Source organism: Agelaius phoeniceus, chromosome 4 (assembly GCF_051311805.1).
Source record: "Agelaius phoeniceus isolate bAgePho1 chromosome 4, bAgePho1.hap1, whole genome shotgun sequence".
Lineage (NCBI taxonomy): Eukaryota > Metazoa > Chordata > Aves > Passeriformes > Icteridae > Agelaius > Agelaius phoeniceus.
The window spans coordinates 47728084-47746844 of NC_135268.1; the positions used below are offsets into that span (position 1 = coordinate 47728084).

Below are 18761 nucleotides of genomic sequence, written 5' to 3' on the forward strand. Positions count from 1 at the left end.
TTTAAATACACTGTAATGCCTTTCATAAATAGTGTTAGTGTTACTGTAAAAAAAGTACTTCACTAAGAGGCCAGTCCTTGAAACATGCACAAATATCTCAATAATGGTTTCTACATCATTTAAAGTTATTTCTTGGAGTATATAAGTCAAAAAGTCCCACTGAAGTAAAACCACAGTCTTCTCATAGAACTTCTCACAGTTAAATTTTTCCCATTCACAGTAACCTGAATCCTTTAACCAACACAGCAACTGTAAATTTAATTTCTTGGTCCTTTCCATCATCATACTAACAATGATGTTATCAGACATACTAAACATTGAAGACCACTACAAAGCAAGTGTTACATTGCCTCTGAAAGGCATGTGTAATTCATCTCTTGGTTCACACTTTCACACAGTTTTGCAAATCCTCCTTGTCTATCATATCCAAAAAAAGAAAAATGATCAGAGGACTTTATTTTCTCATCACTGAGAAAAAACAAACCAACATTTTGAAAAGGATGCCTCTGAGAAAAGAGAGGTGTCTTCAAGCACCATCTTTCTGTCCCCCGCAAAAAAAACTGGGAGTACAATTTATTTATTTTCTGTAAATTAGATTTAAAAATTGGACTTAACTGGAAAATTTATTTCCTAATTTAGTAATTTCTACAGTTTCTGCAGCTCACAAACACATTTTAGAAAAACAAAGCTGCACACTTAGGCATTAATTCATTTAAATATAAGTCCTAGTCAAATTATGGATTCCCAGAAAGTCATTACATCAAAACATTTTAAAACAGTATTTCAAAAACACGTTTAAAACTACCGTTTTCACAACGCCATTTTCTGCAGCTTCCTCTTCACTTCCAGGTGGGGGTGGCACACTTAAACAAAAACAAACAGGATAAGGTGAAACTAGACATTTATGCACATGCTATTTCACAGGTATCAGTTAATGATGAAAAAAAGCTTTGCTTCCTCATTCCACATGAAAAGCCAAAGCTCCAGTTGTCTTCAGCATTGATTAAAAAACAAAGTCAACTTGTTAAAAAAACCCAAGATGAATATAACTTTATATTAGCAATATTTCACTATCATATATCATACTAACTGGATGTTCATAGAATAGTTGGAAGCAATGAGGCATTACACTTGGATCTTTCTTTGAAATCAAACTGAAATACTTTGTAACTTATGAAGGGAGAATAAGTTGTTTGGTTTTTTTTTTTCCCTGCAGACTGACAATTTTCAAAGACATAATGGAAAAAAAAACATTTAAACATCCACAGGTAATGTTTCACTAAACAGAATTCCCATATCAGCATTGTGAAATTTCCTTCTACCATATGGAATAGTTACAATGCAATGACTAATTCAATTGTATTTAACTGTAGACTGAGAACTGTAAAAATTTTAAAACTACTGGTCCATCTGAAAGGATGAGTACTGTGACATCCATGCACATGACTGTCTCACTGAGCTTACCTAGGGCTGTTTCCTACACAGTAATATTTTAACTTCTACAGTCCCATTAGCTGTTAGGATGCTGCACCACAAATAGCAGAGTAAGCAGGGAGCCATCTAGAAACAATATTCTTTCACTGAAAAGGTATTTCTGAAACAGAGTGAGCAATTGCCAATTTTTATTGAATAGAATGAATCTAACCCCACACTCTGTTGGCAACACACCTGTGAGTGTTGCACCCAATACAGCCCAGCTATTGCCTCAGGATTCAAGCTTGATCATTTCACTTCATCACCTGGTAAAATGACAGACTAGGTACAGAACTTGAATAACACATCACAATTTCTGTATAAACAAACACCACCAAATCTGAGAGGCCAGAGACCAAAACTTTTAACAGCTGAACTACCTCCATACTTCCACAGTTCCCAACACAAGTCCTAAGATGGGTAAGTTAGTATTTGTTACATTTTTTGTCCAAAACTATGCATTATGACAGCCAAATGCCAAGCTAGACACCATTGACCAAAAACTGGAGTGCACTGTTTCTAAAAATCATTTTGGCCTCCATGCAAGTAATTTTCCTAAGCGACAGCAGTAGTGACAAACATGCCAGGTCAAGAAAAGGTAACTGAACATAAGGAATCAACTGATATGGAATAGCTTCTAAATGAAGAGCAAATAAATAACTAGAATCCTTTGTCCTGGAAGAGACAGGATTCAAGACAAATACAAGAGAGGACTAAAAACCAGTTAAGTGACATGGAAGAAGTCAAAGAAAGCAACTCTGTTTCTTATACTACAGAAATAATGGGAATCAAATAATCGCACCTCTAGCTGCTTCACAATGATATATATAGTCATGTGGTGGAGTTCATTGCTGCTTTGTCATTCTGTGCTTGTCAAAGTTGACATGATTTCAGAAGAGCAACTGAGCAAGCTTATGAACAAGCAGTCCACCAAGGCCTAACCAAATGCAAGAGTTCTCACTGAAAAAACGGAAACAACTACAGAAAATAACAATGTATGTTTTCACAAATTGATTTTCCCTTTATTTGTTTAATATACCTTGACAATAATTTCCATATTTTACCAATTATGAGAACTTCCTTCATTTAGCACAAGTGACTGATTCCCTTTTCCAGTCACTTCTCATTACTAATCTCCATTAACTTTGTTAGATTTTCAAGGGAGCATCTTTGTGCCCTCATACAGCTCTTTATAACTCAAGCAGGTTCCCCTCAGATACTTCCAAAGCTTTCCTAAGTTTCTCTAAGTTTCTTTGAAATACTCTCTTACTGGTTAAAAAAAAAAAAAAACATGCTAACCCTGCAAGCCTAAGCAGATGTGATCTGTACATCAGACTACCTGGTAATCTTCCACTGCTTCCTTGTACTGCTATTTTTGCAACTGCACAGCAACCTCTTCAGGAGACAGGATGTTTTTTGGTTGATAAATTATCTCAAACAAGTCCTGATCCATCATTAAGATCACAAAGCACAATGATTACAAAAATAAAAGACCTATTGTCATTTTGTGAGTGGTTATTGGTGTCCATACAGTTAAACTAACTTTCATACTTAAGTGACCCAATTTCACAAGTACAGCCATTTCAAAGAAAAGCAAAGTCCAAACATACTATCTTAAGGACACTTTCAAAGACACCAGAGTGGGTTCAGGTCCTAGCAACTTTGAAAGTTGGTAGGAGCTGGGAAGAAGAACATAGTGAACAGAGGTTTTGTGCAGCCATGCTACAGGACTTCCAGTTGTCAGGATACTCACCTAGATTTTTCTTCCTCTGGTCTCTCTGCTTCATTTTCATCTACCATAAGAGAAAAGAAACACAATATTTAAGAATAAAATCCCTAGGGGATCAACTGTGACAGATTATCTTGGGATGTAGAATATTAGGCAAGTCTTCAGAGACATACTGACTATTGAGACATATGCTTAACATTTTAGTTGTGAAATCATTCGAGCAGACCCCTAAGCAATTACAGTGCTCTGCACTGACAGGTCCACCACATGGGCAAGGTATAGTTTATATGTTTCATTCATATCTGAACGTAAAGGTAGTCCCTAAAGTTGTATAAAAAGTTAATAAATAAAAGGTTAAGCCTCTTTCAGTATTTCAACGCCGGGAACTCGGGCAGGAGAGCACCAGGGAGAGCTCGGTGGCCCCAGGGGTGCCTGTGGGGCAGGGACACCACGCGGGGCTCTCGCCGCTGAGGCCCAGCACGCCTCGGCCTGCGCGGCCCGGGCTGAGGGCCCGCGGCACCGGCACCGGAGACCGGGGAAGGGAAGGGGCCGGAAGCCGTCGCCCCCGAGGGGCTGGCCGGGAGGAGAGAGGGGGCTGAGCAGCCACGGGGACGACGGGACCGGGGGACCTTGTTCAGCGGCCCGGCGAGGCGGCTCACGGCGCGGCCTGCGCACCCCCGCACGGCCCCCCCGCCGCGGCGGCGCCGGGCCGGCCCGCTGGGGAGGCGGGCTGGGCACGGGGGTCGGGGAAGGTCCGTACCGCCATAGAGCCACTCCTCCTCCTCGTCCCCGGCGGCCCCATCGGCGTCCGCCGACAGCCGCTCCGCCTCGCCGGTAGACATGGCCGCCTCCCGCGGGACGCGCGGGCCCGGCCCCGGCAGCGCCTCCCTCCGCCGGCCGCCCCGCCGCGCCGCCCCCGGGCTCCCCCGGCGCCTCGGGCCGCGGCCAGGCGCTGCACGGGCGGGCGGCTGCGAACGCCCAACGCGGCCTCTCGCGGAGGATCCTCCGCCGCCGCCGCCGCCCGGCGCTTCCCCTCCCCCCGCGTGAGTGACACGCACAGGAAGCGGGCCCGGCCCGGCCCCGCGGCGCCCCGGGCACGGGCTGCGGGGGGCGGCCCGGCCGGGCCCGGCCCCGGCCCCGGCCCCGGCACTGCCCTCCCCGCCGAGTCGCCCGGGCACCGTACGTGCGCGGCCACTCACCGCGCCTGTGCTTTCGCCGCTCTCCCGAGGCGCGCTGCGAGAGCCGCCTTCCCTTCCTCCCGCTGCCGTTTGCTCTCGGCGGTCCTTGTTCTCTCCCGCGTCCCTGGACGGCCGTCCGTCCCCTCAGCAGGGATCACCGGCAGCATGGCGAGCTCCTCGAGAACATCCCTGCCTGTCTCCAGAAGCAGGACTTGGCTAAACACACGTACACTCCAGTGTCGTGGTTCTACTGGCGGCTGATGGCAGCTGCTGAGGGAGCGTAACCGCGGGGTAAACACGCCGTGCCTCTGCTAGTACTGTCCCTCGGCTCAGGGACTGTCCAGCTGGACGTGGTATTTTAGGTTTAACAACTCCTCATAGACTTTTTTTATTCCCTCCACAAATTTCCTGATTTTGTTTTTAGGTACAGTAAGGATTTAACCTTTGTAGTGTGCTGTGAGTGTCCAAACGTGTTTCTATGTTCGAAGTGTTTCTATGAATTTCATTAATTCTATTTTAAAAGTGGTGGGGAGTAGTGAGCCATTTTTCTTGGTGATTTGCTCACTTTACATCTGTGAATGCTAGACAACCGCAAGATGCATTAGAAAGGTTAAGTACCAACAACTGTCCAAATAATTTTCAACCAGTTGTGTGTACAAATGGAGCTTGTGGTGTTTCAGGATGTATATGAAAACTAAAACAGGGACCTGCTTTTTCACAGCAGGTCAGTTTGGGAAAAATCAGACTATAGGACTTGACTGTAACATAAACACAACTCTCAGTGAGGGGAGCTTATTTGAATTGCCTGCATAGAGAAGCTTGTTTGAAAGTTTCATATACGGCATGACATTTCACTGGAGTTCACACGAACAACCAACCACTCAAAATTTTTTTTTCACCTAAAATTAAATGTCTGAGTATTGTGTACAGGTAATGAATTATGTGGTGTAATTGGGTAGGTTTTCATCTTGCTATTTCATTTTTTATGCAAATAGCTGTGGAGTCAGCAAATGGTTTTCCACCATTGAGTCACTTGTTTCTCATAAGACAAATGCGTATATGTAGTACCTCTTCATAGACATCAGTGTCTGAATTCCTGTTTTGTTTATTTTGCCATTTAACACAATTCTGGCTGACATTAAATGACACAGCTGAATTCAAATAGTTTCCTTTGGCTACAGACACAGAAGAAAGAAGGAAAAAAAGGAAGAAGAAAGTAAACCATGTTTGAGAAAACTGCAACAAGAGTAGGCTAAGAAAAAAAATATCCTAAAATGCTTTGATGCAGATCATCCAAGCAGTTTTCCTTGTACAAACCTTTAAAGAGAAATCATAGAGAGCTGGCCCACTTTAAAGGCCACTTTGAACAGTTGTGGCCTTTAAAAACTCTTTCTTCTAAGGCTTTGAGTAGCTGAAAGGCTGAAGACAGAACACATCTTTGCAAGCTGCATCACCATCTTCAGTCACACATTACACCCCAGAAAGCCACAAAATGATACCAAGTTTATGGGAACCCTTTAGTACAGTTCTTCTTCTGACACAGTGTATGTTACCTTGCACAAGGGATAAAATAAGCTGTAAAAACTACTTAGATAATCTTGTTTTGTAATTTAACCATTGTGCTTTAAACTGATTAACTTAATTTTGTCTTCCAGCAAGTAATTTTTGTTTTTTTCAACACTGGCTAGTTGTAATCTATACAGTATTAATAAAGTAAAAAACTATTAGCTTTCTTAAAGAAGCATCTAATGTTTTGACAATAATATCTGAAAAACACCTTTCAACCTTTTAAAAGAGGTCAGCCCACCCACCCCTTTTCTTTAGTGGTTTTAAAGGTAAATAACCCCTTTTAAAAGCCATAATTTGTCTAGATTTTGTCTGTGGCGCTCAACCATAAAGCAAAAACTCAGAGATACATAATCTCTGAGGTAATTCAGTCTGAGAGTAGGATAATTCTACTTGTTTATAAACTCAGGGGCCCAGTTTTAATTATCCCCCATCCTTAGTGTTCATTTTTCAAATCAAAATAGTCAAGAAGGGCATTAACTTACATATTTTTTCTAGCATCATGAAGCTATATGCCCTAACGTAAAAATAACAGATTGGTGCTAGAACAGCACAAAGAAAGGGAAGAATGCATCTGAGTAGCAATGTCAGTGGAGAACACTGAAAGGGAAGGATCTGATTTAATTACTGGAAATCTAATGAATTCGGTGTTACTCATGTTTTTCAGTGTTCTGAAACCATTTGTATCTGTAAGAGACCTAAGAACGGCAGTTAAGCTGGAGGGTGAATTAATTAAGTATTTTATCTCTTTATTAATGCTGAGAATCCTGCTATGTCAGAAAAGGTGTTTTCCTGGCTGTGTACCAAGGAGGCTGCCCAAGTGAATACTGTGTGGAACGCAGATTTGCCAGCGGGCCATCCATTCTCTGTGGGTGCTTGTTATGGCGCTTTTTCTCGATAGCTTTGAAACTGATTTCGAGATCAAGGGCTTTTAAAGGGGAAAGTGAAATTAAAATAATTTGTCATACGTCTCTAACTGTACAGAGAAAAGTCGCATTTACTGAGCAAGAGTACTCCGTGTTGCAGCTCCTTCACCAAAGCACTTGTTAACACTAACACAAGAAATACACAGTAGTAGGGCAGGGGGCAGTGATGAAGGTCTGGCCTCTCGCGTGCTGAGCATGCAGAGTGCCGGGGAAGCGGCCGTTCCCGCGGCGTCACCCGGCGGTGTCGGGGCACGGGCGGGGCTCCCACACGGCCGGGGACAGCCACCGCTCCGCCCCGCGCACGCGCAGCCAACCCGCGCGCGCCACGCCATCGCGCGGCGCCGGCGGCGCGCCCGGCACGTGCGGCGTGTTGTGGCTGTCACCGCCATGGCGGTGCCGGAGGTGCTGCGGCAGCTGAGCCGCCGAGCCTGGGAGCCCGCGCTGGCCCGGGCGCACCGCGCCGCCGTCCTCATGGACGCGCCCTCCGCCGAGGCGCTGCACTGGGCCGGCGGGGCGGGCGAGCTGCTGGCGGCCGGGGCGCTGGCTGTCAGCGCGCTGTCCGCCGAGGCGGCGGTACCGGCGGGGGCGGCCTGCGCCGTGTTCGTGGTGAGCGGGACGTTGCGGGGCGGCGCGGCGGCCGCGGTGCGCGGCGTGCTGGAGCGGGGCGCCGTGCGGCACTGCGTGCTCGTGTGCGGCGACGAGGCGGACGGCGGCGGGGCGGCAGAGCTGGAGGAGACCTTGCGGCGGTGGATGGGCGAGGGCGGCCGCGCCGAGGTGGTGCTGCGGGGCCCGCCGCTCCTGGCGCCCGTCTCGGCGGAGCTCTGCCTGCTGCCCGCCCTGGCAGCGCTGCTCCCGCCGCTGCCCGGCCCCGGCGGCCCCGGCCCCGCAGAGGTCGGGCTGGGTGCGCTGCCCGCCGAGCTGCGGGCGGCGGTGCGGGCCCTGGTGGGTGAGCTCGACTCTCTCTTCACCGCCCTGGGCCTGCGGGAGGAGAGCTTCGCTGTGGGGGCCCTTAGCAGGGTGGTCGCCGCTGAGCTGGCAAGCTACGCCTCAGCCAGAAACAGGAGGAGGACAGCCACCAACAAGGCATCTGTCATCTTCGTGGACAGGACGTTGGACCTCGCTGGTAAGAAATCCTCAGCTGGTATGGGCTGTCATTCTATAGGGCCCATACCCACCCCACCGGGAGGGTGTCAGATAGTGGGAACACCGGTGACCTGGTGTTACCAAAAATCCATATTCCATTTTGTACAGTGTCCTCCCATGGCTATATAGCTCCAGTTCTGGGTCCTGGGTGGGATTGCTCTTGAGATCTGGTCTGCTAGAATACACTTGTTCACTGGTTACCAGGCAGTGATGGTAAAACTCTGGGTTTCTTCTGAAGCTTGGAGAAACATGGCTGGGTTCAAAGCAGTAGTTCCTGTAAGTGCCACATTATCCTGCTCCAGTAGGAAAACTTGGTGTTCCAGTATTCTACTGGTGATACCCAATGTCCTCCTTTCTGTTCCAAAACAGCTATTACCATGTGGGATATGTATATGATAATCTTTTGTCCCAGTGTCAGTTTCATGCTTCCTGGATTAAAAGCCACTGCTCTCTAGCATCCAGATCATCCATTACTCGCACTATCCAGTTGTTTGGAAAAGTATCTTACAGGCTGCTTCCATGACCCCAGATGCTGTGCCAATACCCCTAGTGCCAGGTGCATCCTTTCATGCAGAAGTTGCTCAAATGGTTTGGTTAAGTGGTGGTCCCTGGGGGTCAGTGACCCCAAAGTCATACTTAACTGCCCAATGAACTGGTGCTGCTTTCCAAATTAGGAGGAAAGTTGACATAACTGATCTGGTTGCTCTCCTGTTCCTGGTTCGTGTTTAACATGATGTTACAGAGTAAGCAGTGTGAGTTCCCTTCCACAGGTTAGTGGTTTGAAGAGCAATTGTATTAAGCCACCAGGTGTGCAAACAGTTCTTCATCTGCTTGCACTGGGAGCATGTTTAATAATCCCAGTGGCCATGATGATTGCTTGCACACCCTTGTATCCCAGTGGATCATAGAAATGAAGAGTAAGGCAGAAGGCTCTGCTGGAAATCCAAAATCTTGTTTCTAGCACTTCCATTTTGCTGCAAGCTAGAAACCTTAACTGTGCCTGTGTGCCACTTTGAGGTGTGAAGGAAATGATCTGCATGTTTCAGACTAAGCCTTATGGATTGCTGTGAAGGATCCAGTGAATCTGTTTGTCACTCTTATCTTTATGTCTGTCTAGGGAGATACACCTCTCTGTGTAACCCTTAGCCATATCCATGTGCCTGAAAGTGTTTCTGTAGGTATGTGTATTGATATAGGAATGACTGCATTTGCTATCCCAGTCATACATACCTCCTGCTGGCATGCACAGGGTGGGGGCCTGCTTCTGTTTGTAGTCAATAATTCAGGTCATAATTTTTTCCACCACATGTCATGTAGCAAGTACTTGGCACAGTGTTGCACCCTGCAGATTGTTTCTGAATCTTCCTCCATATTTTTTTTCCTCCCATAGTTTCACCATTGTGTGTCCTTGAACTGCTGTAGGAACCATAGCTATCAACAAGGTGCTAAAGAGCAACTATGAATCCAGGCAGTTAATGCTGTGCTGAGGTTGGGAAGATTGATCAGAAGACTGCAGGAAAGTGGACTTGGATAAGGAACTTTAAAATGAAATTATGAGAAGAGTGTTGGTTTGGGGTGGGAACAGGGAAAGGATTTATTTATGCACTCAGATAGTGAGAAGAAATAAAAACAAGAAATAGAACCAGATGTGGGATGACAGGGAGCTGCCTGCCAAGGAGACTCTTGGGGAGGTATGATGAGAGATATTTAGTACCAGCTTAAACCTGGGAAGGGAATTGTGGAATCTTGTATTTCAGTAGGAGAAGGTTTTTTGGAGATAACATCGGGGTGCAGTGAGCAGCTCTGGAAGGAAATATCAAAGCTCACAGAATAAGGATGAGACGTTACAGGATTTGTTTTTTTAAGATTCTATTCTCAGTATCCATAAATGAAATTAAGATCCCTGCATACAGCTGTTCTTTTGTTATCAACGAATGCCTGCAGAATTCATTGGTAATTTCATTGAATTATTGCTGTGGTTTGGATGTGATACTTGTGCTATCAAATACAATGCAAACTGAAGGAAGAAAAATCTGGTACATTTCAGAGGTAAAGTTGTATATGAACCTGAATTTAGTGCCACACAATAAGATTTGTTTCATTGGTTTGCTAAAAACTGTATAGTAAAGAATACACACCTTGACCTTGCAAATTGTGTCAGCTACCATTTGTGTCAAATGTCACCTATTTCAGTTTGTAAGTTATAATGTAAAGAAAAAGTGAAATTAGAACAGCATGATACCTAAGAGTTCTTGTATCCTGAAAGCTAGATGTTAGCCTGGCATGAAAGCTCCTATTTTGCAGTGGTCAGATAACTTATTGTCTCATGAATGCTCAGTCTGTCTGTACTTTGGCAGCATTCAAAACCATCAGCTGTACCCTGAACACTTGCTCATGAGAAGCTGCTGAGCAGTCTGTTGACTGTCCTCAGAAGTGGTGAGTAGAGAGGATCAAAACTAGTCCCATGCACCCTTCTGAAGTCAATGCAGTCTGAAAGTGACTCCCTGTGATTCCTTGTCCTAGTCTTGTGAAGTTTAACAATCTTTTCAGGCTTGGTTAATTTATGCAGTTGATTGGGGTGACAGTGACTTTTAAGACCTCCATGAGATGTTTTGTGGTTGTTTTGATGAGGCATGGCAAAGGCCAGTAGCACTGGTGGACCAGTGGAAACCTCCAAGAAGTATCAGTCATGGGAATGAGACAGAGGCTCTCATGGAAGCAGCTCGAGTACTCTGAGTCTTCCCCCTGTGCCAAGAAGAAAGGAGGGATGTCAATAATTTCAATAATTAATGTGGGTTTATTTGCATTTGAGGTGTTTCTGGTTTAACCAAATGTCTTGTCTAACTAAATGTTGCTCACATGCAGCATGTGTGGAGAGGCAGATGTTGCTTCCAGTACGTGGGGTGGAGGTTCAGGTTATTGTTGTTTTTCCTGTGCAACTTTGCAACTGTTGCAGTGTGCCTTACATGTAACTGATCTAGTAAGAGCAATGTAGGGATTTTGGAGAACAAGACAGTTTAGGGAGTCACAAAGACAGCCCAGCTCATTCCATCTGTATTTCACTGGTCTAACTCTGGCTGGGAATGTTAGAAAGGGAAGTTGCTGTTATTCTGTAATTGTTGCAGTTTTTGGTGAAACAAATTGGTAATAAACCAGCTGAGTGGTCAGATGTCCACGCTGCAGTACCACCCTGTGTTGGACACTTGTGCCTTCTCTGCTTTCTGTGGATAAAGGTGTTGCCAGCACAGAGTTTGGCTTCACTTTATTTTCCTTTTTCATCCTTGTTTCTCTTTTCAACATTTTGCAATACAGAAAAGTGGATAGACCATGGAAAACCATGGCTTACAGCCTGGATACCTGGCTGCTGTAGAATTGCTGGAGACAGTCTTCTGCTTCTGCTATCCAAGAGCACTTAATAATCTGACCTTAGCAATGTACTTGATGTAAAAGCCTTGTTTGGATTTATGGAGCATGTGAAGCTAATTCAGCTGTTGAAACAGATATTCTCTGTCTATGGAAATGATGAAAACATAACAGCAGATAGCTGCCACACAGATGGACTTAGATGGAGTGGGACTATAGCCTGAGAGAACTTTTTCCTGCCTCTCAGTGGTGCTTCAAAAGTTCCCATTTTTCTGTTATTAAAGCTAGGACAAGCAAAACTAAGCTCAGCACTGCTGTCCAGCCCTGTGTTGATGGCTGAACTGTAGCTTAAGTGGCAGACAACAAATAACTTCAACTTGTTCCTGACCTAAAGGCAATAAGGTTTCTGATCCCTCTCTCTTGACTTTTTTTATCTGTAGTGTGTGTCATGTTTTTCTGCTTTGACTTGGCTCACAGCCCTAATAGTTTTTAAGTTGGTTGTAGAGCCTGTATTGGAAGTTCATGAATGGAAAGAAAAGCATGTGTGTTTGAAATCAGGAAAATTGAAGAAAACATGCCAGCTGGAGTTCAGAGTTTCTCTTGGAATACAGTCAAATTGACATTTTATACTTTGTAACATGGGTTGGTTTAGTTATTTCATGTTTGTTTCACCTGAGCTGCCCTCAGTTCGTATAAAAGTGATATGTTCTTGATTGTGGCATGCCATTGGTAATTGTTTATTTTAATATTAGGCTGGCCTGTCTGGGTAGTTATTTATGCAACTTGTATATAGGCCTTTTAAGCACTGCCCTAGTTTATGCATGTGAGTGTATATATAAATACTTGCTTGCTTTTTTTAATAACCATTGCAAATATTATTTAACAAGTTCCTTAGGCAAAGAAAAATGTTTTTCATGTCTAAGTGTAAAATCAGTGAATATCTAACAGCTGTAAAAGTAAGTCTAATTTAGCAGTAATAGTAGTAATGGTAATAGGGCTTTTTAAATGAATCTTTCTGAAATGTTGTAGGTGCTTTTAACTTTACACATTTTAGAAATTAGTTTTACTCTTGTAGAAAAATATTTTTGAAAAGCTAAATGTGGTTTTGATAGTAGGAGTACCAGTGTCCTTCTCTCCAAAACATGTAGCTATTTTCTTTTCAATTCCTTGTGTTTGTTTGTTTTTCTAGCTATGTGCCTGATAGTTGTTGGGTTTTTTTTTTGTTTTTTTTTCCATTTTCTTCAGGAGCAGTTGGTCATCATGGTGACAATCTTGCAGAGAAGATTCTTTCTGTGCTTCCTAAACTTCCTGGCCACAAGACTGATGTAATGGTTAACATGGTGGAACTTACAGCACTGCAGACTACAGATGAAACTTGCAGTATTATAGCACCTGGCTGCCTAGCACAACCAAAGTAAACATTATTTTCTTCTTTCTTTTTTTTTTTTTTTCTGTTGTATTTTTTATATTTTTAGTGTTGAATATGTTTGTTATCTCTATGTGAAAAAACGAACAAAGAACAAGTCTTTAAAAAAATGAAACAAAAGAAAACAGTCAAGCTTACAGCAAAACCCCATCTGGTCGTAATTCTGCTGGAATGTAATAGTCTGTATGTGTACATTAAGTGAGTAGGCCAGATAAGACTTCCAAAAGTGGAAGAATTTCAAGACCTTTTAGATTTGGGTTGTTTAAATTGCTGTAGATTACTGTAGCAGAAATCAGTATAGATTAACACCAAGAATTCTCCTTGTGACATTTCTTTTTCTGAATAATAGGTCATCCAAACAGGTAGGTCTCAATGGTGACTTCCTTTTCCCATAAGCCTCTTTATAAAGTTAGCTGGATGCTGAATTTAATTTAAGGTTATATCCCTGTTTTCAAACACAGTACCTGTGGAGAAGGATAATAAGGCACAAATTCAGGTATGCAGACAGCTTCATGGGGGCCTGATTTTTACTTGAAAAAGAACAACCAAAAAGTAGTAACTTCAGACAATTGTACTTAGCTATGTATAATGTGTAGCTAAGACTTTACAAGTAAAGTGCATCAGATTTGATGTTTGACTTTCTAAATTTAGTTGTCCAAACCAAAACTCTCCTGCAGCTTCTGTTACTATGTAAAAACAAGGAAACATACCAGGTGCTGGTTTCACTCCTCAATAAATACTATTCTCAGCAGTGCTTTAGAAATTTATACAGTGCAAAGAAGATTAAAAGTTCTTTCTCTTTTACTATAATGCTCTCCTCATATAGCAGAAAATTATTTTTCGAGATGGGCTATTTAATATAGTTTCTATTCTTCTCTTTTGATTTGTTTTGTGATTTTGCACCTGCACTGTATCCTTTTTCTTCCCTTTCCCCCCAACAAAGATTTCACAGATTTCCACTGTTAGCAGCATATGGTCTTTATTTTCTGAGAGCCTCCAGATCCTTTGTCACCTTCCATCTCTCACATGTGCTGTAACTGGGTCCAGTTTCCACATTTTGTATTGCATACCTCTTTTCTTCCATAAAAGTTGGAGAGGAAATGTTTCCTCATAGAGGTGGACTCAGTTGTAACTTGCTGCCAGGGTGACTCGCTTAAATAAAATTTCTTCTGGTTTACTTCTCGCTGTCTGCTTTCCCACTGATTCCTGAAGTAGAAGTGAAATGTCTTTCAAGATCTGTCTACACAGTAAAATGAAGAGGCCATTGTCCATAGTAGAACTTTGTGGTATCTTTTTGTGCTAACTTTGAGTAGCTACCATTAATAAAGAAAATTCTGTCAGTGTGGATTAGGAAAAAAAAAAAGATATTTACTGCTCTGAGATTGTTGACCTATGCTACCACTCTATTCTTTCTCACATTATAGACAATGAGGAGACTAAAGGTAGTGCTGGTACCTTTAGTGCTGGTACCTTTAGTGCTGGTACCTTTAGTGCTGGTAACTTCCCATGGCTAAATTATTACTTCAATCATGTATTCATGGTTTTAGTAACAGCTGACAGAGTTTTACTATGTTCTAAGGTGGCTAGTAGTATAGATTTATATCAAGGTTTGTTTGTCTATTTGCTGGCTAATGGGAAGGTGCCCTCTGTTAACAGTAGTTAGTCTTAATGTATTTTGCAGTCTCATATGGACACAGCTGCTTAAAGAACAGCAGGATTTGGCTACAAGATGCAAGTGTGGCAGTGTTGGGTGACAGCAGCTGATACCTGGTACCAAAGCAGTGGTGCCATTAACACACTGATCTATAGCAGCTTCTCCAAAATACCCACCCCTCTGCAAACTCATGGTGCAGAATCTGTTACACTGGAAATTTTTAGGAACAGATCAGGCAAATATTTTAAACAGTCTCAATCTTGCCTTGTAGCACAGCAAAGGGACAAGATGACCTCTGAAAATCTCTCTTGTTATCACTGTTCACAACTGAAGAAGAGCTCTGGGCCTTAGAAGAGTCTCCAAACTCCAAGTCACACTGTGATGTTCAACCTGTTTTTCACTTCTTCTCCAACTATATAATGATCAAGGATAGTTCCTAGTTTAAAATAGGCACTTCCAAACTAGCTTAAGACAGTTGATGAAGAGTGCTTGAAACCATAGCAGTGGCTGAAGGTGGTAATTTCCATTCTGTTTAACAGGACTATTTTCAGTGTTGGCTTACAAATGCTAACATTAATCATCTCTGCTAGTGTAAAATGGTTGTTTTTCTGAAGCACTGAAGTGGATTAAAAATTTCACCAGTAGGTTTCTGTGTCAATTCCATAAGAAATTCCTTAGGATGCTCTCAATTCCTCATCGGCTTGGTTGTTGCCCTTGGTAGCTGGCTCAGAAATGTTTCTTATAATTGAAAACTTAAGCCTTCATTTGTATTTGTAAATGATGCATGGCAAGGAGGGTTCCTCTGCTTGTAAATTTTCTGTTTACTCTGGTGAGTGAAAGTGCCAGCCCTTTCCCCAGAGACAGGACCAGCGACTTCAGTAACACCCAGATGAAATGTGTGGGGGCTCTTTCACATGAAATTTTGTGATCAGACTGTGGCATTTCAGACTCACATATTCAGAATATTTTTAAAATGTTTTCATTGTTTTCTGTCAAGTAGTATTTGAGCATGCTGTAGTGAGGGGAGAGAGAGAGAGTCTGGTTCTTGCATACAGCTTGCTATATTTAACTTCTCTTATGGCATGCCACTCCAGCTGAAACATCTGGGCGCAGTTACAGAGTTAGCAAACTGAATTAATGAATAATTTATGGTTGGTGTGGTGAAATAAAGCAGGGTTCTTTTCTCAAATCTAAGGAAATAATGGGCTTCTTTAAAGATTTAGATGAAAATGTAAATGCCATATGCTGCTTGAGTAACTGTACTTTGAAGGGTCTCTCTTTGTGAGGGAGGGAATTTCTTAAAAAAAAACCCCAAACTTCTCTATAGTTCTTGATTTTTTTTTTAGTTTTATTCGCCTCAAAAATCTCACAGAGTAATTGTTTGCCCTACTGTAGTCACTGATAGGCTGCTGTTCCTGTGTGGATGATAGTAGAGTTATGCTCCTTCAGAATTGTGCCAAAATATTTGATTCATTTTTATATACAGATGGATGTACACAACAGAAGGGAAACAGTTCATAGGTATTTATTTGAAAGACACCCACTCTTGATGAGAACTGCTGGTGTCTGATTGAGAAAAGTAGTAGCCACCCTGTCCTTTCAAACAGATGATGCATCACAGAGGTGAAGTTGTAGTGAAAGCTTAGTGGTAGGGGTGATTTGAAAAAATTGATTACAGTTCTCTTGCTGGTCTTTGTATTTTGATAACCCATACAGTGTTTTTGGAGAACTTCTTCCAGATTTCAGCTTCTGATTTTAAGCATGCATGTAGTGGCTTCTAGGTGTTGTCTGTTTGGATGAATGTCAAGCTCTGTGTATTTGTGAGTAATCTATCTGGTAAATTTGGTAACATTTTGGTCACAATATTTCTCAAAGCACTCATCTTGTGTTTTTAAGATCCTTTTTTAGCATGTTGAAGCCTCTTGTTGTCAGTAATTAGTTTATTTTGATGGAAGTTTATCTTTTCTGACTCTTGTGAGCTGGGAGCTGAGGTGCATGAAGCCCCTGTGGCTCCCTAAAACCCCAAATGAGGGTTCAGATGCCTGACTTCTGATCACAGGCCTGTGGTGTGTGAGAAATAAAGATTTATGTACACTGTGGGCAACGGAAGGAATATCTGTTTACTCTTTTTCAATATGCTCTTTTATTAGCCAGGAACACTTTTGATGTGCTCTCCTATTTTGCTGAATAGACTGAATATTTAATTTGCTTATGCACATTTTAAGAACTCTCTGAATGAAGGTTTCTTGCCTGTTTTTCCACTCTTGCTTCCTTTCTCCAATGTTTGAAGTTTCCAGACTTCTTAGAATTCAGTCTGGTGTTAAAATCTTTTAAAAAGTCCAGATTTTTTATTTAAAATATATATGTGTTTAATGCAATATACAAAGAACCATTGGACTCCTACAACAAGCGTTTTTCCATAAAGATGAAATACTTTAATGTAACACAGTTCATGTTTGGGCTGCTATGCCTAAAGCAATTCAATAAGCAATATAGCTGAGCTGTCTGGGCACTTTTGACAGAGCAGGTGGAGCCTCTAAATCATCTGTATTTGCATTGGGGGGAGAAATAACAAGTTGAGAATGAAGTGACCGTGTCGATGGGTGTGATGCAGAAAGCATTTTTATGCAGGCCAGATGTTTGAATCACAGCACCCACAAACATCTTTCTTTAGATCTTGTATTAGGAGTGGAAAGGTAGGTGTGATGGGGGAGTGGGTTAAAAATCAGAACATTCCTGGAGATAGAATGATGAAATTTCAGTGTCTCATGTTAGTGGCAGCTGAAAATACATACTTCTCCCAATCATTCTTAGTTGTGAAGTTGTTATTCACATTTTGGACTGATCAGTACTTTTTAAAAATGCTACAATTGGGATGGAGAAGAGAGCCTTGCTCCAGCTCCATCTTTGCATTTGGGTGTGATGTGGTGATTCAATGCTCCTCTGGTACTGGTGGGACTTGGATAACCCCAAACCTAAAGGAAGGCCATGAGGTGAGGGGACTTGTATTCAAGTCCTGGTTCTGCTTTCAGCTTGCAGCATGATCTCAGACAGGTCACTTAATTCCTTTCTGCCTCTGATTCCTCTCGTAGTTCTTGTCCAAGGAACTGTTTTCCAAACCAGGAAAACAGGGAGTTTCTTAGGATACAAGTTTGCATACTGAAGGCAGAAAAATCCTAGGGGTTCTGATCTTTGGGGGTGCAAGTAACAGTGCAGATGGGTACAAGGGGAGTTAAGGTGTCAGGACTACTGAACGCAGGATCTCCATTTGTGTTCTCTTTAGTACTGTGTCCTTCCCACTCCTACTCACAGTGCTGTGTTGCCCTGGGGAGGGGAGACAGTTTTGAGTTGCATTCACCTGGCCCCCTTTCCTGGGAACTGATGGAACAGCATTCCAGTGATCTCTGTAGAACACACATGCAGTATTCTTTGAACAGTCACATGTATGATGTCAATTTCAAATGAAAGATTTTTTGTGTGTGCATGGCAAAGAAAAGGAAAAGTTTATTCCCTTTAATCTGGGAAATAAACTTTTTTGAATGGCTGATTTTATTCTCTTGAGGTTTTTTTGTTTGATTGTTTTTTTAATCGGGGAACAAGCATCTGAAGAATATTGGTGTTTTGGTTTTTTTAAAATAGTGTGGTTCTTGGATCTTTTTGGTATTTTCAGTCTTTTAAAAAATATTTCCTTTACATCAGCTGTAGATATTAATTAGGAATTAAACCACTACTTTTTTTTGCATGCATACATTTTTGGAAGCTTATAATGAGAAGGTAATTTGGGACAGTGTTATTCTGGAATGAGCTGGAAATTTATGGCATAAATACAAGTAATTTTCCTTTCTGGAATGTTAATATTAAAGAGGAAACATTACTATTGCAGTAAGAAAATCCAGATGTCACAACTATATTGCTTCATATCCACCGCAAGTCTTGCAGAGGAGGAAGGGGAACCCAAAACAAAGGATGACAAGGCCCTTTTAGACAGGGAGAGAGGCAGCTTTGTGCTAAAATCTGCTTTTGGATCTGTCCCGGTATGTTGGTGGTGGCTCAGCAGCAGCGGGGTGCTCCCTGCCCATCCCTGCAGGGGGGCAGGGGGGAGAGTGTTCCTCCAGCTTTTCTGCTGCTGGACACTTCCCCCTGCTGGAAGCTGCACGCTCCTGCTCTCCCGGGACCCAGCCTCCTGTCCCGGCTGCAGTGCTCTGCTCAACTCTGCTCCTAAAGATTGTTTGAAACCTAAAACTCAATGCTCCCGAGAAAAAAAATCCCAAACTAACCCAAAAGAAGCCACCACCCATGGTAC

General features: G+C 42.8%; 2 protein-coding genes across 3 annotated transcripts in view; one reads left to right on the forward strand and one right to left on the reverse strand.

The window, feature by feature from the left end:
* Positions 1-4343, reverse strand: part of FIP1L1 (factor interacting with PAPOLA and CPSF1) — a 37320-nt gene extending 32977 nt beyond the window's left edge. Inside the window, exons 1-3 of one of the 2 annotated variants that reach the window (XM_054632753.2) lie at positions 3963-4343; positions 3227-3266; positions 806-863 (exon numbers count right to left, since the gene is read on the reverse strand). In XM_054632753.2, coding sequence (XP_054488728.1) covers positions 806-863; positions 3227-3266; positions 3963-4044 — 180 coding nt within the window. In that variant the 5' untranslated portion in view covers positions 4045-4343. The remainder of the gene's footprint in view (positions 1-805; positions 864-3226; positions 3267-3962) is intronic. The other variant, XM_054632756.2, reaches the window with a different exon arrangement.
* A 2850-nt stretch (positions 4344-7193) lies between these two features.
* Positions 7194-18761, forward strand: part of SCFD2 (sec1 family domain containing 2) — a 187284-nt gene continuing 175716 nt past the window's right edge. Inside the window, exons 1-2 of the mRNA XM_054632751.2 lie at positions 7194-7995; positions 12624-12792. Of these exons, the coding sequence (XP_054488726.2) occupies positions 7260-7995; positions 12624-12792 (905 nt within the window). The 5' untranslated portion in view covers positions 7194-7259. The remainder of the gene's footprint in view (positions 7996-12623; positions 12793-18761) is intronic.